At 37.5% G+C, this 20,500-nt stretch overlaps 1 protein-coding gene across 2 annotated transcripts in view; it reads left to right on the top strand.

Moving 5' to 3' along the window:
* Positions 1-7,086, top strand: part of NBAS (NBAS subunit of NRZ tethering complex) — a gene marked incomplete at its 5' end in the record, with an annotated part of 188,793 nt that extends 181,707 nt beyond the window's left edge. For both annotated transcript variants that reach the window (XM_082306639.1, XM_082306640.1), the window contains one exon: positions 6,360-7,086. In XM_082306639.1, coding sequence (XP_082162765.1) covers positions 6,360-6,635 — 276 coding nt within the window. In that variant the 3' untranslated portion in view covers positions 6,636-7,086. The remainder of the gene's footprint in view (positions 1-6,359) is intronic.
* Positions 7,087-20,500: the final 13,414 nt, after the last annotated feature.

Below are 20,500 nucleotides of genomic sequence, written 5' to 3'. Positions count from 1 at the left end.
TTTTCCATCTGTAGATGCAGATCCATTTATAAATTCTCTATAAATTAGAGATACATTTGATAAAATGCAGAAGCGCTGTGTGAAGCAGAGTGCTGCAGCACTGCTTCAGTGGAAATTATGAGTGCATCTGTTGCAATTCTGTTTCTGTTCTGTCTCACTTTCTAGATGAATATGCATGTCTCTAGCAGGGAAAGGTATTGATCATCACAGTCTAAAGGAGTGAGCTAGTCATCAGAGAAACCACTTGAATGCCTACAGTTTGAAAGTAGATTTCAGGCAATACCTAAATAGGTATGTAAGTCAAGGAAAAAAAAAAATGGTTATCCTCTCATTAGCAAAATTATCCCTATTCTTTTAGTTGTACGCGTGCGCATTGTGTGTGGGCACCACACTAAATCCGCACTGTCAAATCCTACTGAAGAAGAGATGGATATGAAAAAATACTCTCCCTTTTACGCCTTCTAGAAGTAACAGGTTTTATACTAATGAAAAATTTAGCAGCCTGAACATGGAAGTCTAGATAGGCATAATGTTTTTTCTCCCTTGTATATACTCTGAGTTTGTCATTGTTGTGGTTTATAGTGTATTCACATGTTCACACAATATGGAAAGTGGTTGTGTATTCATTTGTACAGAAGATAACCTGCACCTCTGAGACTTGCTTAAACTGCAGTCAGCTGCGTTCCATATCACTGGAACAGTGTTTCTGGGATCAGTGATAACTTTGCTGGAACCAGTGTTTTAAGACTTAGTTAGGATCTTGGGATAGTAAGGGCTCTCCCCATGCAGGCAGATCAGAAGTGACTCATTAATAAGATCCTACCTCTGCTGTAGGATGAAGCAGTAGCTTTTTAACACTGGGATGGTAAGGTTGCTTTTTAGTAATTATCTTAATCGAGTTTTACTCTCTTGTAAACAAGTCTTGTCAAAAGAGTGATTTTGAAAAAGAAAATATAATGCCATTTAGAGAGTCTATGTCTACTGTAGGCTAATATTTGGTATGCGTGCTAGAAGTATATACTTGCAGCCAATCTGTGGTAATTTAAACAACATTTCAAATATGATGGAAATCATTGACAAACAAAAATAACCCTTAAGGTTGTTTTGAATTAATATTTTTTAAAAGGTAAAATTCTGAGGATCAAAAGTCCATCTGGAACAGTATCCTGGCTCCAACAGAGGGAAGAATTACAGATCTAGCCAAGAGTAAGAACAGGGCAAATATATAGGCTCTTTTTGTGACATACTGCTCTCCCAACTTCCAGTCACTTTCAGCTGTATGTATTTGTGTACTAAGTAACTGCCAGTGGTTTTCTTTCTCCATTTTGTCCGGTTTCTCCTTAAACTTGGATGAGCTTTTACATTCTGCGGTATCATTTGCCAAAGAGTTCAACAGTGTAAAAAAAACACCTATTTCCTTTTATTTACTCTGAATCTGATCCTACTAGATTCATTTGATGCTTCATAATTTTATTTTTTTTTATGACAGAATGTGTTTAATCAATCCTTGTATACTCTAATGATGTTGCTATCTGCTCTATACCCTCTAAGCTGCCTCTTTTATAGATTAGGGAGTCCTGGTTTTGCCAAGTCATTTCTTGTACAGGCACCATATTATACTCTCTGTGGTGTATTTTTACTTTTAAATATATGCTGTGTGTGTTTACCTTTATATTGTTCTAGAATTTTTTGCTTTAGTGCTTGTTGTTCTAATTTAAAATTAATTTTAAATAGATATAGTCTTAAGGTACATTTAACTTAATTTTATTTTTATCAATCAAGCTTATACACTGAGCAGCAATGCTTAAATAAAACTATCTTAATTAAGGTTTTGAAATATACATTAATTTATTAGAATAGACTATTTCAGTTGGAAGGGAGCTACAACGATCATCTAGTCCAACTGCCTGACCAATTCAGGGCCAATCAAAAGTTAAAACATGTTGTTAAGGGCATTGTCCAAATGCCTCTTAAACATCAACAGGCTTGGGGCATCAACCACCTCTCTAGGAAGCCTGTTCCAGTGTGTGACCACCCTTGTGGTAAAGAAATGCTTCCTAATGTCCTAACCTCCCCTGATGCAGCTTTGAACCATTCCTACACATCCTATCACTGGATACCAGGGAGAAGAGATCAGCACCTCCCTCTCCACTTCCCCTCCTTGGGAAACTGAAGAGAGCAATGACATTGCCCCTCAGCCTCCTTTTCTCCAAACTAGACAAGCCCAGAGTCCTTAGCCGCTCCTCACAGGATATGCCTTCCAGCGCTTTCACCAGCTTTGTTGCCCTCCTCTGGACACGTTCAAGGACCTTCACATCCTTCTTAAATTGTGGGGCCCAGAACTGCACACAGTATTCAAGGTCAGGCCACACCATCGCTAAATACAGCGGGATAATCACCTCTTTTGACCGGCTGGTTATGCTGTGTTTGATGCACCCCAGGATGCAGTTTGCCCTGGGCTGCCAGGGCACACTGCTGACTGATACTGAGCTTGCTATCGACCAGCACCCCTGCATCCCTTTCTGCAGGGCTGCTCTCCAGCCACTCCTCTCCCCATTTATACTTGTGCCTGGCGTTACTCCATCCCAGGTGCAGAATCCAGCATTTGGACTTGTATAATTTCATGCCATTGATGATTGTTCAGTGCTCCAATTTATCTAGATCCCTCTGCAGCGCCTCTTGTCCCTCAAGAGAGTCAACAGCACCTCCCAGTTTGGTATCGTCAGCAAACTTGCTAATGGTACATTCAACTCCTGCATCCAGATTGTTGATAAATATATTGAACTGAACTGGTGCTAGAATATGAGCCCTGAGGAGCACCACTGGTGACCGGTCACCAGCCAGATGTAGCCCCATTATTGACTGTCTGTGTAGGTGTTGGTAAGGAATTTCTGTGTGTGCATTTGTTGTTATTTAAACTAATGACTGTTTCTTCGTATGCCATTGACACCCAAAATGTTGGCATGATCTGGAGTTGCAAAACTGATAAAAATAAATAGTTAATCTATCTTTCTCAGCTGCCTATTTTTATACAGATTTCTCATTAAACCTTGGCTTCTCTGTGTTCTTCCCACACCTGTCAGACTCTGCTTAGATTTAATGAAAAGTTGCAGAATTGATAGTGGCCTTAGCTGTGTGAAATGCGTTCACAGGGTCTGGTTGCCATCTTGTGTCCCCATCCAGTTGTGTGGAGACAATTACATTACAAAGGTCTCCTGTTTCTGACCAGGTCTTCAGATGGCCTTGAATTCAGAAAATGGGAAATGTTAATCAATTTAAACCTACTGTACTATTTGAGCTTAAGGATGAGCTGTCAGACACAACCAAGAGGCTTTTGTGTGTTCTCTTGTTATGTATAAAGACACAATGATCTCATTTATGCATGGGTACAGACAGGTTGCTCTGCTTCTGTGTTGCATGCGGGCATCTTCATCCCCATAGTATAGCTCAGATGTTTAATGGCTTTATACTAGAAAAGTTCTTTTACATTCAGACTTGTCTCTCTCCAATTTGTAGGTTTTTGGCATATGAAATCACACTAATCTATAGAACTTTTCATTAACTGAATAATAGCCTAAAAACTTACTTAAACCTCCCATCTGCTTTTTATCTCATTACTGTAATTACTATTTGCGTTTTATCTTCACAAAATCAAACACTGAAGCCCTGTGTAAAGTTGCATCCTACATACAGGTCAAGAATAGAGCACACAGAGCTCAGAAGTGGGGCGGAATATCCCTCCAGCCTCCCATCTCAGAAAAGATGAGAGCTGTTTGGATAATGGCTTAGTATGCTGCATGGTATGCTATGAGATGCCAACGCTAGGAATTTTGTTTAGTAATCAACCTGTCTTCAACAGGAAAACATGTCAGTAATTAACATATGACAATTTAGAGGAATTATTAAATAATTAAAGACTTACAGTGGGCAACTTAAAGATTGGACATGCCTACCGTTCTTAGAACTGTTTTGTAAACTGGACCTATAACCGCTACCCACTATTGCATTAGCTTTGTAATCCATAAGAAGTTTATGTAATTGTGGAAATGCTGAAAGACTTGGAGGAAATGAAGTTTATTTTAAAGATTTCAATGGAAAGAAAAACACAAATATCTAAATGAAGTAATGGCAGAAGTAGCATGAGGGTGAAACAGCAAACTCTCTTCCTGGTTAACATGATAAATACATTCTGTTTTTCTGGAAAGCTTCTGAAGTTCCAAAGGAAGTGAAAATAGTAAATTGAAAGTAATGATTATGTGTTATTAATGGTAAATTGAAGGTGATAAAAAGAGGTATAACAGCTTTTCGTGCTACAATATTTCATGTTTTGTGTTTTTCCTTTTTAAATTATATTTTGTGTAGAGTGCATCTTTTCCAAAATAGAGCAACAAATTATTCTGTTTCTGTTCCTTATCACATAAATGCTTTCAGTCATCATGCTGACTTTTCAGCTCTTTCACAGAAGTGAAATTTATATTCATTAGTCTAAAACCATTTAGATACAATAAAGATCTTTCTTCTAAAAGAGTTTGTTGTTACTTCAAAGGAGCTTCTTTCTCCTGAAGCTAGTTGCAGATTTCTCATCTGCTACCTGGTAGTTCTTCATGAACTCTCTGTATTCCTCTACATGCAAATGTAATATTGATTCCTCAAAAAAAGATGCCAAACCTTGGGAGTCTTGCAATTCCATGCATTCAAGAGAAAATTAGGTACTTGTTCTGATTTATGCTTTGAGGATCCTGTTTCTGGTTTGACTGCCTGTATAGGGAAACTGGAGAGAGTAGTCTCCCACAGTAGATGGTCCATGTTAAAGGGTGTGCATGATCTCTCACAGTGTATGTGTCTGAGTAGGTAAGATTTTTTTTTTTTTTTTTTTTTTTTTACCAGTACATTTGGTTTTCTGGACTAATAGATCGTATTTCTGTTCAATCTTTCTGGAAAAAAATAATAATTAAAAAAAAAAAACCACAACTGCAAATTGACACTGTTACGTCTTACTAAGAAATGGTTGTGGAAACTTCACGGGACAGAGAATTGGGTTATAAGCAAGAAGTGCCTGTTGCAGTGTGCTCATGGTGTCAACGGTGGGGCAAGGGGGGATACAGCCCATTGCACGTGAACATGAGTAAGCAAAGCTCTGCACTGTTTTAGCTTGAACTAAAACAGAGAGACAAGGAGACTTTAAATGCTGTTTTAAAAAGAATCAGGGTTAAAAGTTTTGTGATGCTAATTAGATTAAAAATTGCTTAATTTCAACTGTCAAGTGGCAGTGCCAAATCTCTCATTATACAGTAATGATGTCCCGTGGTCCTGTGTAGCAGTTGAATTGATCTTCAAGGGTACTTGAATCACTGGTACTTGGTGGTACCCTCGTACCAGCCATATAAGATGTTTTACATCGTAAAACACCATTTTTATGAAAATTAAACAAAGGCTAACCAGACAGATTTTTTTTTTTTTTTTAAAAAAGCTAAGAGGTTGTTTTGTAAACATAGCATAATTTGGTTAGCTTATTTGTAACTTGGTAAGATGCAGTCATTGAAAACTGACTATTGCCTACCCCTCCTTTGGCCCTTTTTTTTGTTATATGTATTTGTTTCATTGCGCTTCTTGAAATGGTAAGACACCTAAGCTGATTAAAACAACACTGCATTTCAAGGAACTCAGGAAAGACATGTCAAAATTAACTGAAATAGAATTTGAAGTATTCAGTAGTGTTATTTGTAAAGCTATAGACAAGATTTTCAAGACAATATCTGCTCTCATGTATCAAGTAACCGTGTTTTTCTGAGGCATCCAGGGTGCCTCGTAGAGATAGCAGCTCTGTGCTCCAAATCTTTTAAAATATAAGTTGTATTCTTCTGAAAATCTCATCCTTGCTGTGAGTGATGAAACTCTGGAAAATCTGGTTGGTTCTGCAAACGTTGCTTATCATATTAATATGTGGAATGTAACATATTAATATAAAGTGACCAAAATTTAATATACTCTGCTCTGACCTTCCTCAGGGTGTCATTCTTGATACGGAGGTAAGTGGTGTGGTCTGTTCTGTACTGGGGCTGAGAACTTGTGAAGAGTCTATAAAACTGTTCATGTAATCCTAGCCAGGTTGTTAAGCATCCTTATTCTTTAACTTTGTGCAGGTCAAATATTTATATTAATGTGATGACGACTGTTAAAGACATACCTTTACATATTCTGACAGGCGCAAAGTGTGTATCCTGGTTGTTAATCCATATAGAATACTCATCTCACTTTCAAGGTCACACTGTGCAGTTAGAACAGTCGTGACATGTTCTAGTTCATGGATGTATCTGGTAATTAATTTTTAATTACTTTGGATTTTTCTTTCTTCGTAGGTTGATGATTCCAGTTGTGACGCTGAAATACTTTCCTTGCTCCTCAATGCCAAGTTAGTGGTGAAGTGCATATCTACTGCCTTCTATCCTCGCCTTATTGAGCACTTACTGGCTAACCAGGGAGAAGGAGGCTGGGATGTAGAGGAAATAGCAAAACAACTTAAAGAAGCAGGGTTCAACGCAGAGGCTGGGTCCCTCTTGATGTCTCATCGAGGGACTCATCCTGCACTCAGGACTTTTACTACTGCCCTCCAGGCTATTCAGCATTGGATCTAAAAATGTTGGATTTGTGCATTTGTCTGCCTTTTTGCTGGAGATCTTACACAAAAGGGAGAAATTGTTGTTCTAGTGAAGTAACAAAGTTAGTTATTGCCTATGTTCTGTAGAAAATGCAAACAGCACACTTCCAGTGAATTCCCATATACTTCTAATCATTTAAAAAAAAATATTGGTGCAGACCGTATCGTTCTGTTATATGTCTAGCAAAGCATTGAATCTGATAATCCTTTTCAGATCAAAGTGTTAAATGATTACACTCTGTGATGTATAAATGAAACATTAGTAAGCTGGTAGGTTATATACAATTTGTCTTAATTTCTGTAACTTACTCTTGTCATAATGTAAAACTCATGTAAAAATATAATTATGAAGATATATGGAGAAAAAAAATCACAATGAAGAGTAATTTTCAAGAATTTCAAAACCTTGAAATTTGGTATTATGCAGTGTTCTTACTACAGCTTTCGTTTGCAATAAGTAAAACATTTTGCATTTATTGTAGTCTCTTTTTTCCTGCTTTTAGACAGATAAATATTTTCTTTCGTCCGCCACTTTTTCTGAAATTCCTGTCTCCTCAGTGATGTTTATTCATAAGGACAAGTTGAACTTCTCTGTGCTTGCAGACAGTTCTAGTCTTTGAGGTATTTTTCTTCACAATTTGGGAAGCCTCATCTCAAATCCTAATCATTCGTTGATACCTTTTGTGAATGCACTTTCGAAGTATTTTAATTACATTTTTCTTGAGTTTTGAAAAATTACATAGATGTATTTATTCCCAAATGCCTTTCTGTTTTAATAAGGCAAAGTATTTCTGATTGTTTTCTGAGTTTTTTTAACAAGGGGACTGTCTGTTTATTACACTGCATTACCAGAAGGTTTTGATGTTTCTGTGTGTTTATAGGAATTTGTTGTTTAAATTAATCTGTAAATCTTTTGCCTAATCTTGTGTTCAGATTAATTTTGATGTAATAATGTACAGACGCATTACACATGATAGGATCCGTAGGATAATACAGGTTGGAAACAATCTCTACAGATAATGAAATCTAACCTCCTCTTCAAGGCAGGGTTCCTTTATTGTTGGAGCAGGTTGCTCAGGGCTGTATTCAGCTGGGTCTTGAAAACCTCCAAGGATGGATGTCCCGCTGCTTGGCTGTCCCCATGTTGAAAACCTTTTAACGTATGTTCTCTTCTTTGAATCTGTCTCATTTCAGCTTCTTCCAGTTGTGTTTCATCCTCCCACCATGGACTCTGTGAAGAGCCTGGCTCCATCACCTTGATAACCTTTTTTTAGTTATTGGGTCCCCCATAGCCTTCCCTCCTCAAAGCAAACAAAACCTAAAAGAAGAACCCAACAATAATTCTAGTGCAGTGACTGCAGTTCATAGGTGATTTAAGTGTCTGTACCATGCCTACAGTACAGACACTTCAGTCAAAATTTGGCAACAGAGGGATGCAGTTCAGGTGCAGTTGCTCTGTGCTTCGGTAATAACGCTGTTTTTTGAGCTTTCTGCTGTTTGGGATAGCCAGCCCTTCATTATGCAATGTAGTAACAAGCTGACTATTATTGAGACAGTAGTTTCTAAAATCCTTCTTTTTCCTAAATGTCAGCCTAAATCATAAAGAAGGAAGAAGAGTGAGTTAAAAGCTTGAAGTAGCTATTTCGTTACAAATTGGTATTACTGAGTTCTTTCCTAGACTTCAGGGTTTAGAAATGGGTGATGACATTTGTGGAACCAAAATTGACTTTATTATCATCGTCTTTGACTTGGGATCTGCTTTGTTTTATCAGCTTTTACTGACTCTGAAAATTGTTCAGTTGTTAGCCTTACTTCCCACTTTACATATAATTCTTAATAAGATTTTTAACAATGCTTTAATTCTTCAGATTGTTACCCTGGTTTTTGTACTTGCTGTCCTTCAGTGTTTTAAGGAAGGTTTTCTCATCCATGTATCTGACATGCATATCAAATTCAAATTTATATCATTCAGGTATATTGCCTTAATTCTGTTCTCTTATGCTAGCAGTCCCAAGAGCCCCAGACTAGTAAAGCAAAGTATATTGGAATTGCAGACAAAAGAAAGGAAAAACTTAAAAAAGGTAATGTAACTGGAAATCAGTAGATGCAGGCAACCCACGAGGCTTACCTCCAGCAAGAATTGGATTATTCTGTAGAAGATATTTCTGTACTTCACGATGGAGCTTTTTGGTCTGTCTGCATGTATTGTTCTTGGGTCAGTAAGTTCAGTGCTAGATTTTCTGACCATTCTCATTCAGGATCATGAAAAGTTTGTGCTTAGTGTTACTTTAGAGCTGAGCTGTAGATAAAGCTCTAATGAGTGTTACTGATCTTCTGTCCATTTTCTGTTTTGCTGGCATTACAGATCCATCATAAATGTTTTCCTTGCAGCCAGGACTGCTACTGATTTATTCTGTATTCAAAACTTTTAGCTATAAGGAATAGTTTTTGTATATACATCCAAAATGATCAGCCTATATTGGTGTATGTTCCAAATAAAATAAAGTTTAAGGAAAAAAAAAAAAAAAGTGAAAGAAGAGGCACGTATCAAGGGTATGTGTATCCCAGTGCCAGCCTTTTAGTATCTTCTGTATGGTAGAATAACATTTGAGGCTCTGGGAGTGACCAAGATACACTGCCAAATGTTATTGTGTTGGTTTTGAGGGTTGGGGTTTTTTGGACTTTTTTTTTTTTTTTTTTTTTAAGGTTAAGAAACTCACCTTGGTATTATTGATAGTACTTAAGACAAAAAAAAATCACAAAAGAGCTGAACTGACACTTGAGACAGTTTTGTCAGTTCATTTGATTTGCAGCTGGGACCTGTTCAGAATACAGCATGAGCTGATGGTTTTTTTTTACCCAAAACAAGTCCATGCTCTGGAGATGTTTGTGCTCTCAAAAGTAAGTGAATAAAGAGTTCAGTTGTGTCTCCAGGAGTAATACTTCGTAGTGCGATTAATCTTCTTTTGCCTGAAAAACACTGACAGTGTTTACATCTTTGAGGAGCTTTTTGCTGTCTGATAGATGTACTAAAGCAGCAAAATGTATCACCTTTCTTTTGTATAAGTAGAACCAGAGATTAGGGAAGAAAGATCATAACTCACAATTTGTTTTTCTGCTGGAAATACTAAGTGGAGACAGTACGTCATTGGAACAGGTATGCAGAGTAGACACTTTTGTATTTATAAACAAACCAGTGCAATTCAATGAGTGGGAAGGCTACATATGATTCAGATATTTTCCTTGTGTGATGATTCTTTCTGTGATTTATTGTTTTTGACATGCTGCACTGTGAAAAGACACTTTGAGAGGATGGCCATAGAATATGGATACCGTCATCATATGAGTAAGAATTCCTACACTTGCAAAAACACAATCATTTTTCAAGCTTGTTTTATTTACCTCTACGTTCCCTTCAAAACTCAGCAAACTGGGCAAGTGTTCTGCACAGGGTCAGCTTTCACGAAACAGTATGCAGACAGTCACTGTGCCTCTGTTACCCACAAAACAGGGGGTGCTAGGTGAAACCTTAGGCCATTTGCCCCTGAGAATGGTGGTGGGTTACCACCCGGCCAGCTCTTCTCCCAGTGTGTTGCTTATGCAGAAGCAAAGGATGAGAGCAGACCTCATGGGAACTGAAGATTTTACCTGCTTTCATCTGTCGGCAGGTGAGTACTGAACAAGAAAGCTCTAGCTGGAGAGCAAATCAAGGGCAGGGCAACATTAAAACAGCTACAGCAATTGAAGTAAGTGAAAAAGGGGCCCAAGGCAAGGATTTTCCCAGGGTTATATTTCACTACAAAACACACAAGTGACATCTAACACCTTGCTGGTTTATTGTACTGATTCATCGTAGACTTAGAGGTTCTGAAGGAAGGGAATGAACACAAAACTAGAAGTGTTCCACCTTCAAAATGGATTTACTGCTGTGGCATTGCCCACCCTGTCTGCCACATTTCCTACTTAAAAATTTGAAGGTTCCTAAGTTCTAGTATTTTTATAAGAGAGTACAGATTTTCACTAAAGCCCTGAGACTTGTCTCACTTCAAAGGTTATATGACTTGATCTGTATGCCCAACTTGTCATAAACTTCTCTGTCAGAAGAGCCACCTCCCTTATTTATGTGTTTTCATTTTTCATTTGCTTCAAATGATGTCCCTACTTCTTATATCAGAAAAACCTGAAAAACTAAATCACTGTTCACCCTCTCTGTTTTATGGACTTTTAATATACTCAGGCTTAGTTGTATCTTTTCCAACCTGATGCGTCCTAGCGTACTTATTTCTCTATAACCTTTGGTCATCCTTTTTATTTATCTCTCTATCTTTTTTGATATATTTTTTGAGACATGGAAGGGAGGAGCAGAGCCATGCCTTGTATCAAATGTTGCAGACACACCAAAGGTTCATCTAGTGGCATAAAAGTGTTTTTCAATTTGATTGTTTAACTGTTACTGAGCGCTTAAGGTAGTGTTTGCATAGGATTATTTGGTGTGATCCTGAGCTCTCTTTCCACATTGGTAGCAGTCATCTGACATTACATTACTTTATATGGGTTTTTTATGGTTTATTTTAAGATTATTTTTTTCATGTACATCATTGTAGTTACAGATTGAAGTCCATTTACCAGCTGATCACCCAGACAGTACGTTTCAGAAAGACTTGCAACAGTTTTTCATCCAAGCCTTGTTCTTACTCAAAAACTTATCTTCATCAGCACTCTTCAACACCTTTACTATTGGTCCCCTTTTGTAGACACAGAAAATTGTAAACTTGAATCTCTTTAGCAATTGCCAGCACTTGGAAACAGCTAGGTCATTTTGCTGAAGATGAGGCACATATATAAAAGCAGAAGAGTAGATAAAGGTCCTACAGATGGTCAGAAACAGACTCCTTTAGCTTGGTTAAATCAGCTACTGACATGGTTCCATTCTCCACAAAACCTCAGTGTCTTAAGGTCTCCTATGTTTGTCCTCAGTGATGCTCTGTTGCACTAGATGGAGTACTGAGTTTCCAGAATGAATGAGCACCCCATCATAGAGCAGGAAGACCTCAGCAACACAAGTACAGAGCCTCATCTTTCTTTAGTGCTTAGGAGAGTTGGTTTTTAAGTACAACCAGTATTTTCATTAGGTAATTATAACAGCAAAGACTTCATAAAAAAAAAAAAAAAAAAAAAGCCCTCTCTAAACCTCTCTGACTAGTGTGACATTCAGAAACATGAAAATCTTATTTACTTTGATTTCTTCTTATAGTAATAAATTTAATCTCATTTTTCTTCACTTGCTTTGGGATTGGCTAACAAAAGGAATGGCTCAGTGCTCACGCTAATGACTATGCTATTTGAACAAAGCAGGGTGTTTTATCATGTTGACTGAACCTTTGTAGGATACACTAAGCTGTGCAAACAGGAGATAAAGTCTGATGTTATGTCCAGCTCAGTCATAGCTAGATCTGACAACCTGGTCAGCATTTCTACCTAAAAATAGAGACTCTGCTTTCTGAAGCTGCCTGGGAGCAGGTGGCAGAGTCCCCAACAGCTTCCCTGTTGCACAGCCACGTCATTACCAAACCCCAGCTTCCTGCATCGCTTATCAATAGCAGATACATGACAGTTAGTAGAAATTTTTTATGTATAATCAATTTATATGTGGTTGTTACTGAAATAGCTGTAGAGGCTGAAATATCTGATTTAGTTGCTGGTCAGCATGCCTAGTTCCAGCAAAGCTGAGTATTAAACCGAGATTCATTCTTCCGAAGGTATGAAATGCTAAAACATTTCCTGATAGCAGTTGGTGCAAGTCAGCCTCTTTTCTCAAGGCACAAAGGTAATAAAATACCAGACCTGGTGCACTATTTATAAGGAAAAAGAGTGAAACAATTAATTAGTGGTAATCTCCAAGGGAAATAAGACTTAATGGTGAAAGTCAGTATATATAAGGCTTAACATAAAACATGTGATTACCATTAAAACTGAATAGTCTACTTAAGGTGTATTCCTCTCCCTCTGAAAGTCAGCATCTTCTGCCAAGCTGTGCTGACACCCTGTCACTGAGTGTCCTCTTAGTCTGCCCTCCTAGGCTTCCCTTGCTTGCAAGGCACGGTAACAGGGAAACCAGCTTCACACAGAGTTCTGGTTTGTAATCCAATGTCCTTTGCAGCCCAGATACAGAAAACTGCATGACAGCCTTTTTCTGTTAGAATCTTTATCTACATAATGTGTGTGTAAAATATTTATTCTAATGAGCAAAGCAGATGTATGCTGTTTAAAAATAAAAAGTAATGCTTGAAAACAAATAAGCAGAAGGAGTTTAGTCTAAATGGGAGAACAATACAGAACGCAAACTGCGAGTGAAACCAGGGGGTGATTTTAATTAATCTGGTAGTGCCATCTGCGCTGGTTCTGGCTATAGAGGAAAAAAGACACAACAGTATCTGTATGCAACTTTCAATAGTATGTACGTGAAATATATATAGGCAGTCTCCTATATAATCTTGAAAAGGGAACGGTAGTGCAATTGAAGGTCCAGTCCTGGAAGTGTTTCTTTTGTGATGTCTTCCATTCATTTAAGCACTTAATTGAATGTTTGTCATAGCACTGTTTTAAATGTTATTTCTGGTAAAGGCATTGCAGAGAAAAGCAGAGCAAAAACTAACCTCAGCCATTTTGGACTTTGGAGCTATAAGTGCTAGAGCTGTTCTGTAACAAAAATGTTCCTAAGATGTGATTTTCTTTTTTTTTCCCCAGTCTTTGGCACTTTCTTAAACTGTTTAAAATTGCTGGACATAAGTGGATGAAAAACTAAAAATGATTGTGAGATATGGCTTCCCATACGAAGTAGGGTCCAGTTTGAGATGGTTTAAGACTCAAGATATTTAAAGATTTAAGTTTTGGGTTGTTGTTAGTTTCATATCCAGGCATAATCTATATCTCTTCAATGACTTGATAGATCTCCAGAGGAAGGAAACTCCTAGATAAATATTTAAGTGGTGTGGTTAGTTTTTTTTTTTTTCTTGTTCATAATGATGGAAAAACAACTGGCATGACCATGCCAAACAGCTCAGATTAATTGTGGGATTTTCTAAAATATTTTATTTAACACATACAATTCAGGATTTTGAGGGTCTTGGTCTGGAGAGGAATGAAAGTAGTATATCTTTCTTATAGAGATGAGCAGCGAGCAAAGGTAAATTAATGAAGGGGACTACAAGCCACTGTTTGTAATTAGAGCTCTAGGTTTTTTAATTAGCTGTTGATTCCTTCAGATCATTTTGCTTTCAGAGGGCCGTATTTATTATGGTGGTAGTCCCTGGAGGCCCCAGTAAAGACTCATACTGTGAAAGCACTGCACCTGTATGCACAGAATATTTACATGATGTGATAAAGATGATGTGCTTAGAGAAAATAAGCAGCGAAGACATTGCGATAATATGATCTTTGCATAGATTCTGCTCAACATCTGCCTGGCCTTACCAACATGAACCATACCAGGTTGAAGATGTCTTCTTCACTTTGTTCACCAAATTGAGCTTGTTTCTTTCATCACCTTTATCTAATGATTCTTAGCTCAAACAGAAGTTTGGTCTTATGTGCCAATTAGCAGGGAAAAATACTACAGGCTAGGAAGGATACCCTGCCTCTGGTTAAATGTCAGTGCTCTGTTTGTGCCCTGCATCTGGGCAATCTGGCTCTTTCTTTCAAAGAAAATGAAGGAATATCAGTGACAGCTTTAAGAGCATCTCTATTCAGAAGTGAACAAGAAGTTATTTCAGAACTTCTTTTCTCAGTGACTTTCAGGAGGGGATATGGAAAGTAGGGTATTTCTTCAGATTTCAGTAAATGCCAAGCAATATTTTAGGAGCAAAAACAGAGGAAAATACTTGTTTTTGACACATAAGATTAGTTTGCAGAAGTCATAATAAAGCCATCAGTCCTCTCTGAAGACAGAAAGAGTAGTTCCTTCTTTTTCTTATCATTCCATAATCATATTTATGTGTAAAATTGGCAGTATTGAAAAAAGAAGGGGTAAAGAAAAAATAACTTTTGCTCTTAGCACTTTACTAGCTGCAGGAGCTTTTTAACACATTTACGTCTAATTTCATGAAATGCCAATAAAATACTTTTCAGTTGCCCACATGAGGCCTCTAAAAATAGTTGGTATTTTTGATAACTTCTCTGTACTGCAAGATCCTGCTTTAAATGTGGTGAGTTATTATTGACTTAAAAAGTTGTTTTTCCCATCCTGTAAGCTGAAAAGTCAGAGAAGTAAGGAAAGAGAGCACAGGTGGTGCTTATGCTAATGTCTTAGTTCTGGCTTTATTGTAGAGTAATGCACCTGAAAACCAAAAGACCTGTATACACAGCAAAGTACAAGTACCCGCAGCTCAGTCTGTTAAACTTCAGACCTGAAATGCAGGGAGCACCTTCTGAAGTGTGACCTTGTTCGCTCAGATGCTCACTGATCTCAGTGTATCCAACACCTATTGGGAAAGGCTCAAGGTCCTTAGGATTATCAACAGAGGAACAAAAGGGGGAGCAGAATCACCTTTCTATGTTAAACTCCCTGCTGTCGTTCTGACCAAAGACACTGGCAATGTTCTGCATCCTTCTTGTTTGTTTTTCATGGCATTTTGTGGCATTTGAGATTTTTATCAAGGGCTTAACGCTGTTCTATGCTGTTGGGAGAGGCCTCTGATGGTACAAAATAAATCTTCTTTCTGGCATGCAGTACCAGTCTGATCTGTTGTCCTATGGATGTAATCTGTCTCGAGAGAAAAACAATTGGTACCAACAACTAACTTATTTGGGAAGATCTTTCATTACTATGTTACTTACTGCAACTGCTAGTTTCAGCTTCTGGTTTTAATCACAGTTCAATAATTAAGGGTTAAATCTGCAGGTGAACAGAAATCAGCAAGCTGGATTTTATAATCCTAAAACACCTCTATGCTCTACCAAACTTCAAATCTACAAAGGCTTAACCAGAGGCATATCCACAGACAAAGCATCATCATAATTGTGGGGAAAAGTGTGGTGTAATTCCTGGCATCCATACGAAAAGTTTGAATAACACAACCTCCAGTGTTTACAGAGCTGCCACTGAAGATTACCGAGAAGTGTCACACAACCGTATGTGGGAGGTGGTGGTTGACAGCCAACATCACAAAGCTCTACTTCACTGATGAGATTGGCTTAACCCTAGGCCTGAGAGCTCTCTCCTCTTAAATAATAGTATTTAGCATTGCTGTGGAAAATAATGCTTTGGGGGTGTTTGACGTCAAGAGTGTTAGCTTTCAGTTCTTGGAGCTGGCAGCTTTTCCAGCTCCTAAGAGCTGCAGATCAGTTTGCATCGCTTAATAGATTTGTAACTTTGAGCTGTTGACCTTACGGGATGAAATTTCCCTTGCCTGATCGTTGCAGTTAGTGGTTTGCATGGTGAGCTATAAAAAGCGAACTGTGGGGCAGAGGAAGGAGGACTTTGTGGTTGCTTGTTCTCCTGCAGTCTGCCAAGATTTTTCCTCACTGGCCTGGAGAATTTTAACAGTTGTTACTACTCCTGTAGCCGCAGGGATGTACAGTCAGAGCTTCTGACATTACCAAAAATTAAGCAATCATCTCAAGTGAGCCAAAGTGTTTGTATCAAAACTGTAACTGGAAGTTTATTAATGTATTTTTGGTAGTCACTTTTGGAAACATCCTTTTCTGAGGGACTTAATCCTACAGCCTAGTGGAGAGGATATGTAGCTCTAAGACTGGCTGAACCAACCAGGATTTGAATCATGTTCTCTCTTTCCAGTGACTCTATAGCATGCCTTATCAATGCTATTTTTACTAAGACTACACTTATGTACGCAGCTTCTTATTTGTAGATTTTATGAGTGAAAAGAAGGCAGTTGTCCAGAGGTGTCCAGAGACTTTGCTGCTTGTCCAGCCTGCTCCTCTCTTTTAGAGCAGCCATTAGGAAATGTACCCTCAGCCAAATCCTGGATGCTCCGTCCAGATATGCGCCAGAAGGAAGAAGAGACCATTTGGTTCATCTTTTTGCCTTTTTTTAAGAAGTTAGAGCTTAGAGTGGAGAGAAGATGGATTAGAGAGAGGTAAATTATTTTTGTGCAAACATTATTTTAGAAATTACCTTTAATTTCTGAATGATCATGTGGTTACTTCATTTATGGGTGCCTATCCCAATTGTTCTGCTTTGATTTTTAACCATATCATCAATGTGAACCATATGAGGGCTTCAAACATTATGGGCCTGAAAGAATGGAAGTAAGTAGCTCTTTTTAGAGCTATTCCAGCCATTTTTGATGGAAAATTAAATGGACAAATGTAGCCTGGTTTTCCTGTTTGAGTTACTTCTAGACGTGCTCAAATTTTTACTGATTTTTCTTATTTTGAATATTCCAGTGGCTGTTTTTACACGAGTTTTATTATCCAGACTGCCTACCAAAACCTGTTACTTTTCTGAGCTTCTAGTATTTTTAATTAATCTATTCATTTGGCTAAAAGGATTTAAAAGCCCCATACATGCTATTGTTTTGCTCCTGGATGACGTAGCTAAAGCTGTTTTAATGTTTTGCAAGAGGGAGACAAGGTGGTGATAGAAGTGCATCAGAATCTGTGATATGTAAATGCCATAGATATCCCTGTGTATAGCAGCAAAAAATCTCCTTTACAGATGTTTAGAATAAAAATAAAAGAGCTTCAGACCCCAGTGCTATGAATTCATGGCTTGTATCCTAAAGCGTGTTTGTGAATCCTTTATGACTCGGCCTGGGAGAATACTGTGAAATAATCTATCTGCCAATAATTAGATGACGTTACACAGATGCATTAGCTCCGTGCTTTGATTTGGCAATGATTTCTGTCTGGTCTGGAACCATAGGGTGCTTTTCCCTAACCTGTTCAAATTGATAGGTCTTGTTCAACCTTCTGTATGCAGGTTGCCAATGAAAAGACGAGTTAAAGCTCATCTTTTAAAGGGTGCGCATAGCGTCTGCTGTTCGTGTTGATAGGTACAGGTTAACAAAACACTGTCCTGACTTGTCCTTTCCCACCTCGAGGACATGGTTTAGTGGTGGACTTGGCAGTGATAGGTTAACGGTTGGACTCGATGATCTTAAGGGTCTTTTCTAACCTTAATGATTCTATGATTCTATGATATTATTTTCTCTGAGTTCTGGTATCTTATGTGACATAACAGTGCAAAATGCTTAGTTGAGGTAATGAAATCTGCTATCTAGAATGCAAAACCTTGAAAAAACAATGCCCTTTTTAACCCCAGAAGAAGCGGCACACTGTATCTACTACTACTCTGTTGCTGTGCTATTTTCAGAGTTAATGTGGGAAGAACTCTGATGCATTTAGCAAATAGACAATTCTTGCTCTTAAAGTTCGTTACTTTAAAAATATCTCTCACAACCTCTTGTAAGTAAGCAATTGCAAATATATAGTACAAATAAATTCCCTGCAGAGATCAATCCTTTTTCATCCCAGTCATTACCCAAACAGAAACTGGGTCAAACATCTTCAACACTGAGAAAGTCAACCTAGTGACAACAGACAGAAACTAGGCTCCACATTATTGGGTACTTTTACTGCCACTCTGTTTCAAGCAGTGATTTGACAATAATAGAGGCCAAATTAGAAACCATGCTAGGTACTCTCCACAGATAATTAGTCCTAGTACTTAACTGTCATCATTTTGAAAAGCTTTGTTCTGTTTAATTTTCCTAAAAGTGTAATAGAAAAATATCCCTTTCTCAAATTAACTGTTAGCATCTTGGAGAATACCTCAGTGTTGCTTCCTTCATTATTATAACCTTTTATATTTTGAAAGGCTTTTTAGAAAATCTTCTCTAGTTTAAACAACTATAATTCTTCCTTTGGTTTTTCTATCCTTTTTTTCCCCCTCTTACTTTTTAGAACACATCCTTTGGTTTCTCCTTGATTTGTCAAATTTTATTTGAAATATTGTACCATAGTCACGGCCTTGTCAATACTTTGCAGAATGGGATAGCTACTTTTCATTACGTTCATGCAATGCTCCTCTACTTTCAGTCCAGAATGACTTTTGGTCTGTACTCATGTTCTGAACTCGTTTTGTTTGTGGTTTACTGTAACCCCAGCTATGTTTCTGCAGTTGTGTTGTGTAAACAGTTATTCTCATTTTTTGTATTTGCAACTTTAATTCTTCTTTCTCAGGTGTACCATCTTTTTGGTTAAATTTCATGGCATTTTTTTGATAAGAGGCTTTAACCATGTCCTTGAGAATCTTTAAGGCTTTTGCAGCATCCACAAATTGTTTCTGCTCTATCATCAACCATATCACTACTGGAAATTCAGAATATAATTCAAAACCTATGACAGATCTTCCATTTCATCTCCCACCTTTCCAGGCTAAAAGTAACTATTAATAACTGTTCTATGAACATGTTGTTTTCTTATTATTTTCAATTGATTGTGCAGGCATTTTAATATTAACTTCACTTAAATGATATATCCTTAATTTTCCTACATAAATGTCAAATGCCAGAAGCTTTACTAAAGGCAAGATGCATATGTTAAACTTCTTCCCACTAGTCTGGGAGCCCTGTCAGGGAAGTAAATTTGATTAGTGTGACACTATGTATTTTAGACATTCCATTTTTATATTTCTTGTCATGTTAATGTCATCTACTAGCTTACAAAATAATTGTTTCATATTTTTTCAACTTTCTTACAGATACCAGAGTTTGATCTTCAGTTCCTTAGTGACTGATGTATTTTTACTTCTTTTCATTTAAAGGTAGGTACTTTTTTACTCTGGAGTACCTCCTACCTTCCTTAACCTCTTGAAGATAACAATTAATGATTTGGAGGTTGCTTTGGCTTGTTTCTTAAATACATAGTGTAAATTTTCATGAGGCTTAGCTGCCTTGACTGTATCTCACTTATCTTTAACAAAGCATTTTTTTGTTTTGGCTCGTTTTACTGTTACCAGTTACAAATGCTAATTGTGTTGAATATCTAGTCACACAATTTTTCTTGGGAAAATTGGGGAAAAAAGGCACTGAATATTTCAGTTCTTCTCATCATCTATTTGCTTTCCTTTGCCAATGAATGCTATATTTGTTGGGATTTTTTTGTCATATAAAATTAATTGTCTATTATGTCTCTTGCTTGGTTTTGCTCCCCTCTTTCGTCTTCACTACGACACCAATCTTCTTTTTGCCTCTGTCATGCATAGAAATCCACAGCTTTGCACGTGGGTTATCTCTGATATTTTTTTTTTTTTTTTTTTTTAGCTTTGTAGAAGCAAATTTCCATTTCTTTTGCTCCCTAATGGAATCTTCTTCCTGATGAGTAATATCTAATTCACAGTCCATCGCTACGAATGGATACATTGATTTATATTTCTCAGAACTCAATTTTACTTGCCATTATATCACCAGTTGCTCAGTATTACAAGATTCTCCTGCAGCTCTTCACATTCAGGATTTTAGTACTCTGAAAATTCTGCTGTGTTATGAAGATCTCATGTAAATCATTCAGGGTACAATAAAAATCCTAGCATAAGTTCCTAGACTGCAAAGATCAACCCCTATATTGAGATAACTGAAGACTTACTCATGCCCTTGAAGACTTACTCATGCCCTTTGTTTTCTTTTTGTATTTATTTATTTTTTCTTTCCCTCCCCTTTTGCTATCTAATTGATGAGACAATTTGCTTCCTTATAACTTTTTTGGGGGGGAAATCTGAATTGATTACATTAGCCAAGTCTCTGTGTCCATACACTTTTTGACTCTTGCAAAGAACTTCTTTAACAGATTTTTGAGGCATGGCCTCTCTCTTCATGGCAT

The sequence above is a fragment of the Platalea leucorodia genome (assembly GCF_965183815.1).
Source record: "Platalea leucorodia genome assembly, chromosome: 3".
Taxonomy (NCBI): domain Eukaryota; kingdom Metazoa; phylum Chordata; class Aves; order Pelecaniformes; family Threskiornithidae; genus Platalea; species Platalea leucorodia.
This window is presented reverse-complemented; position numbering and strand designations above follow the sequence as displayed.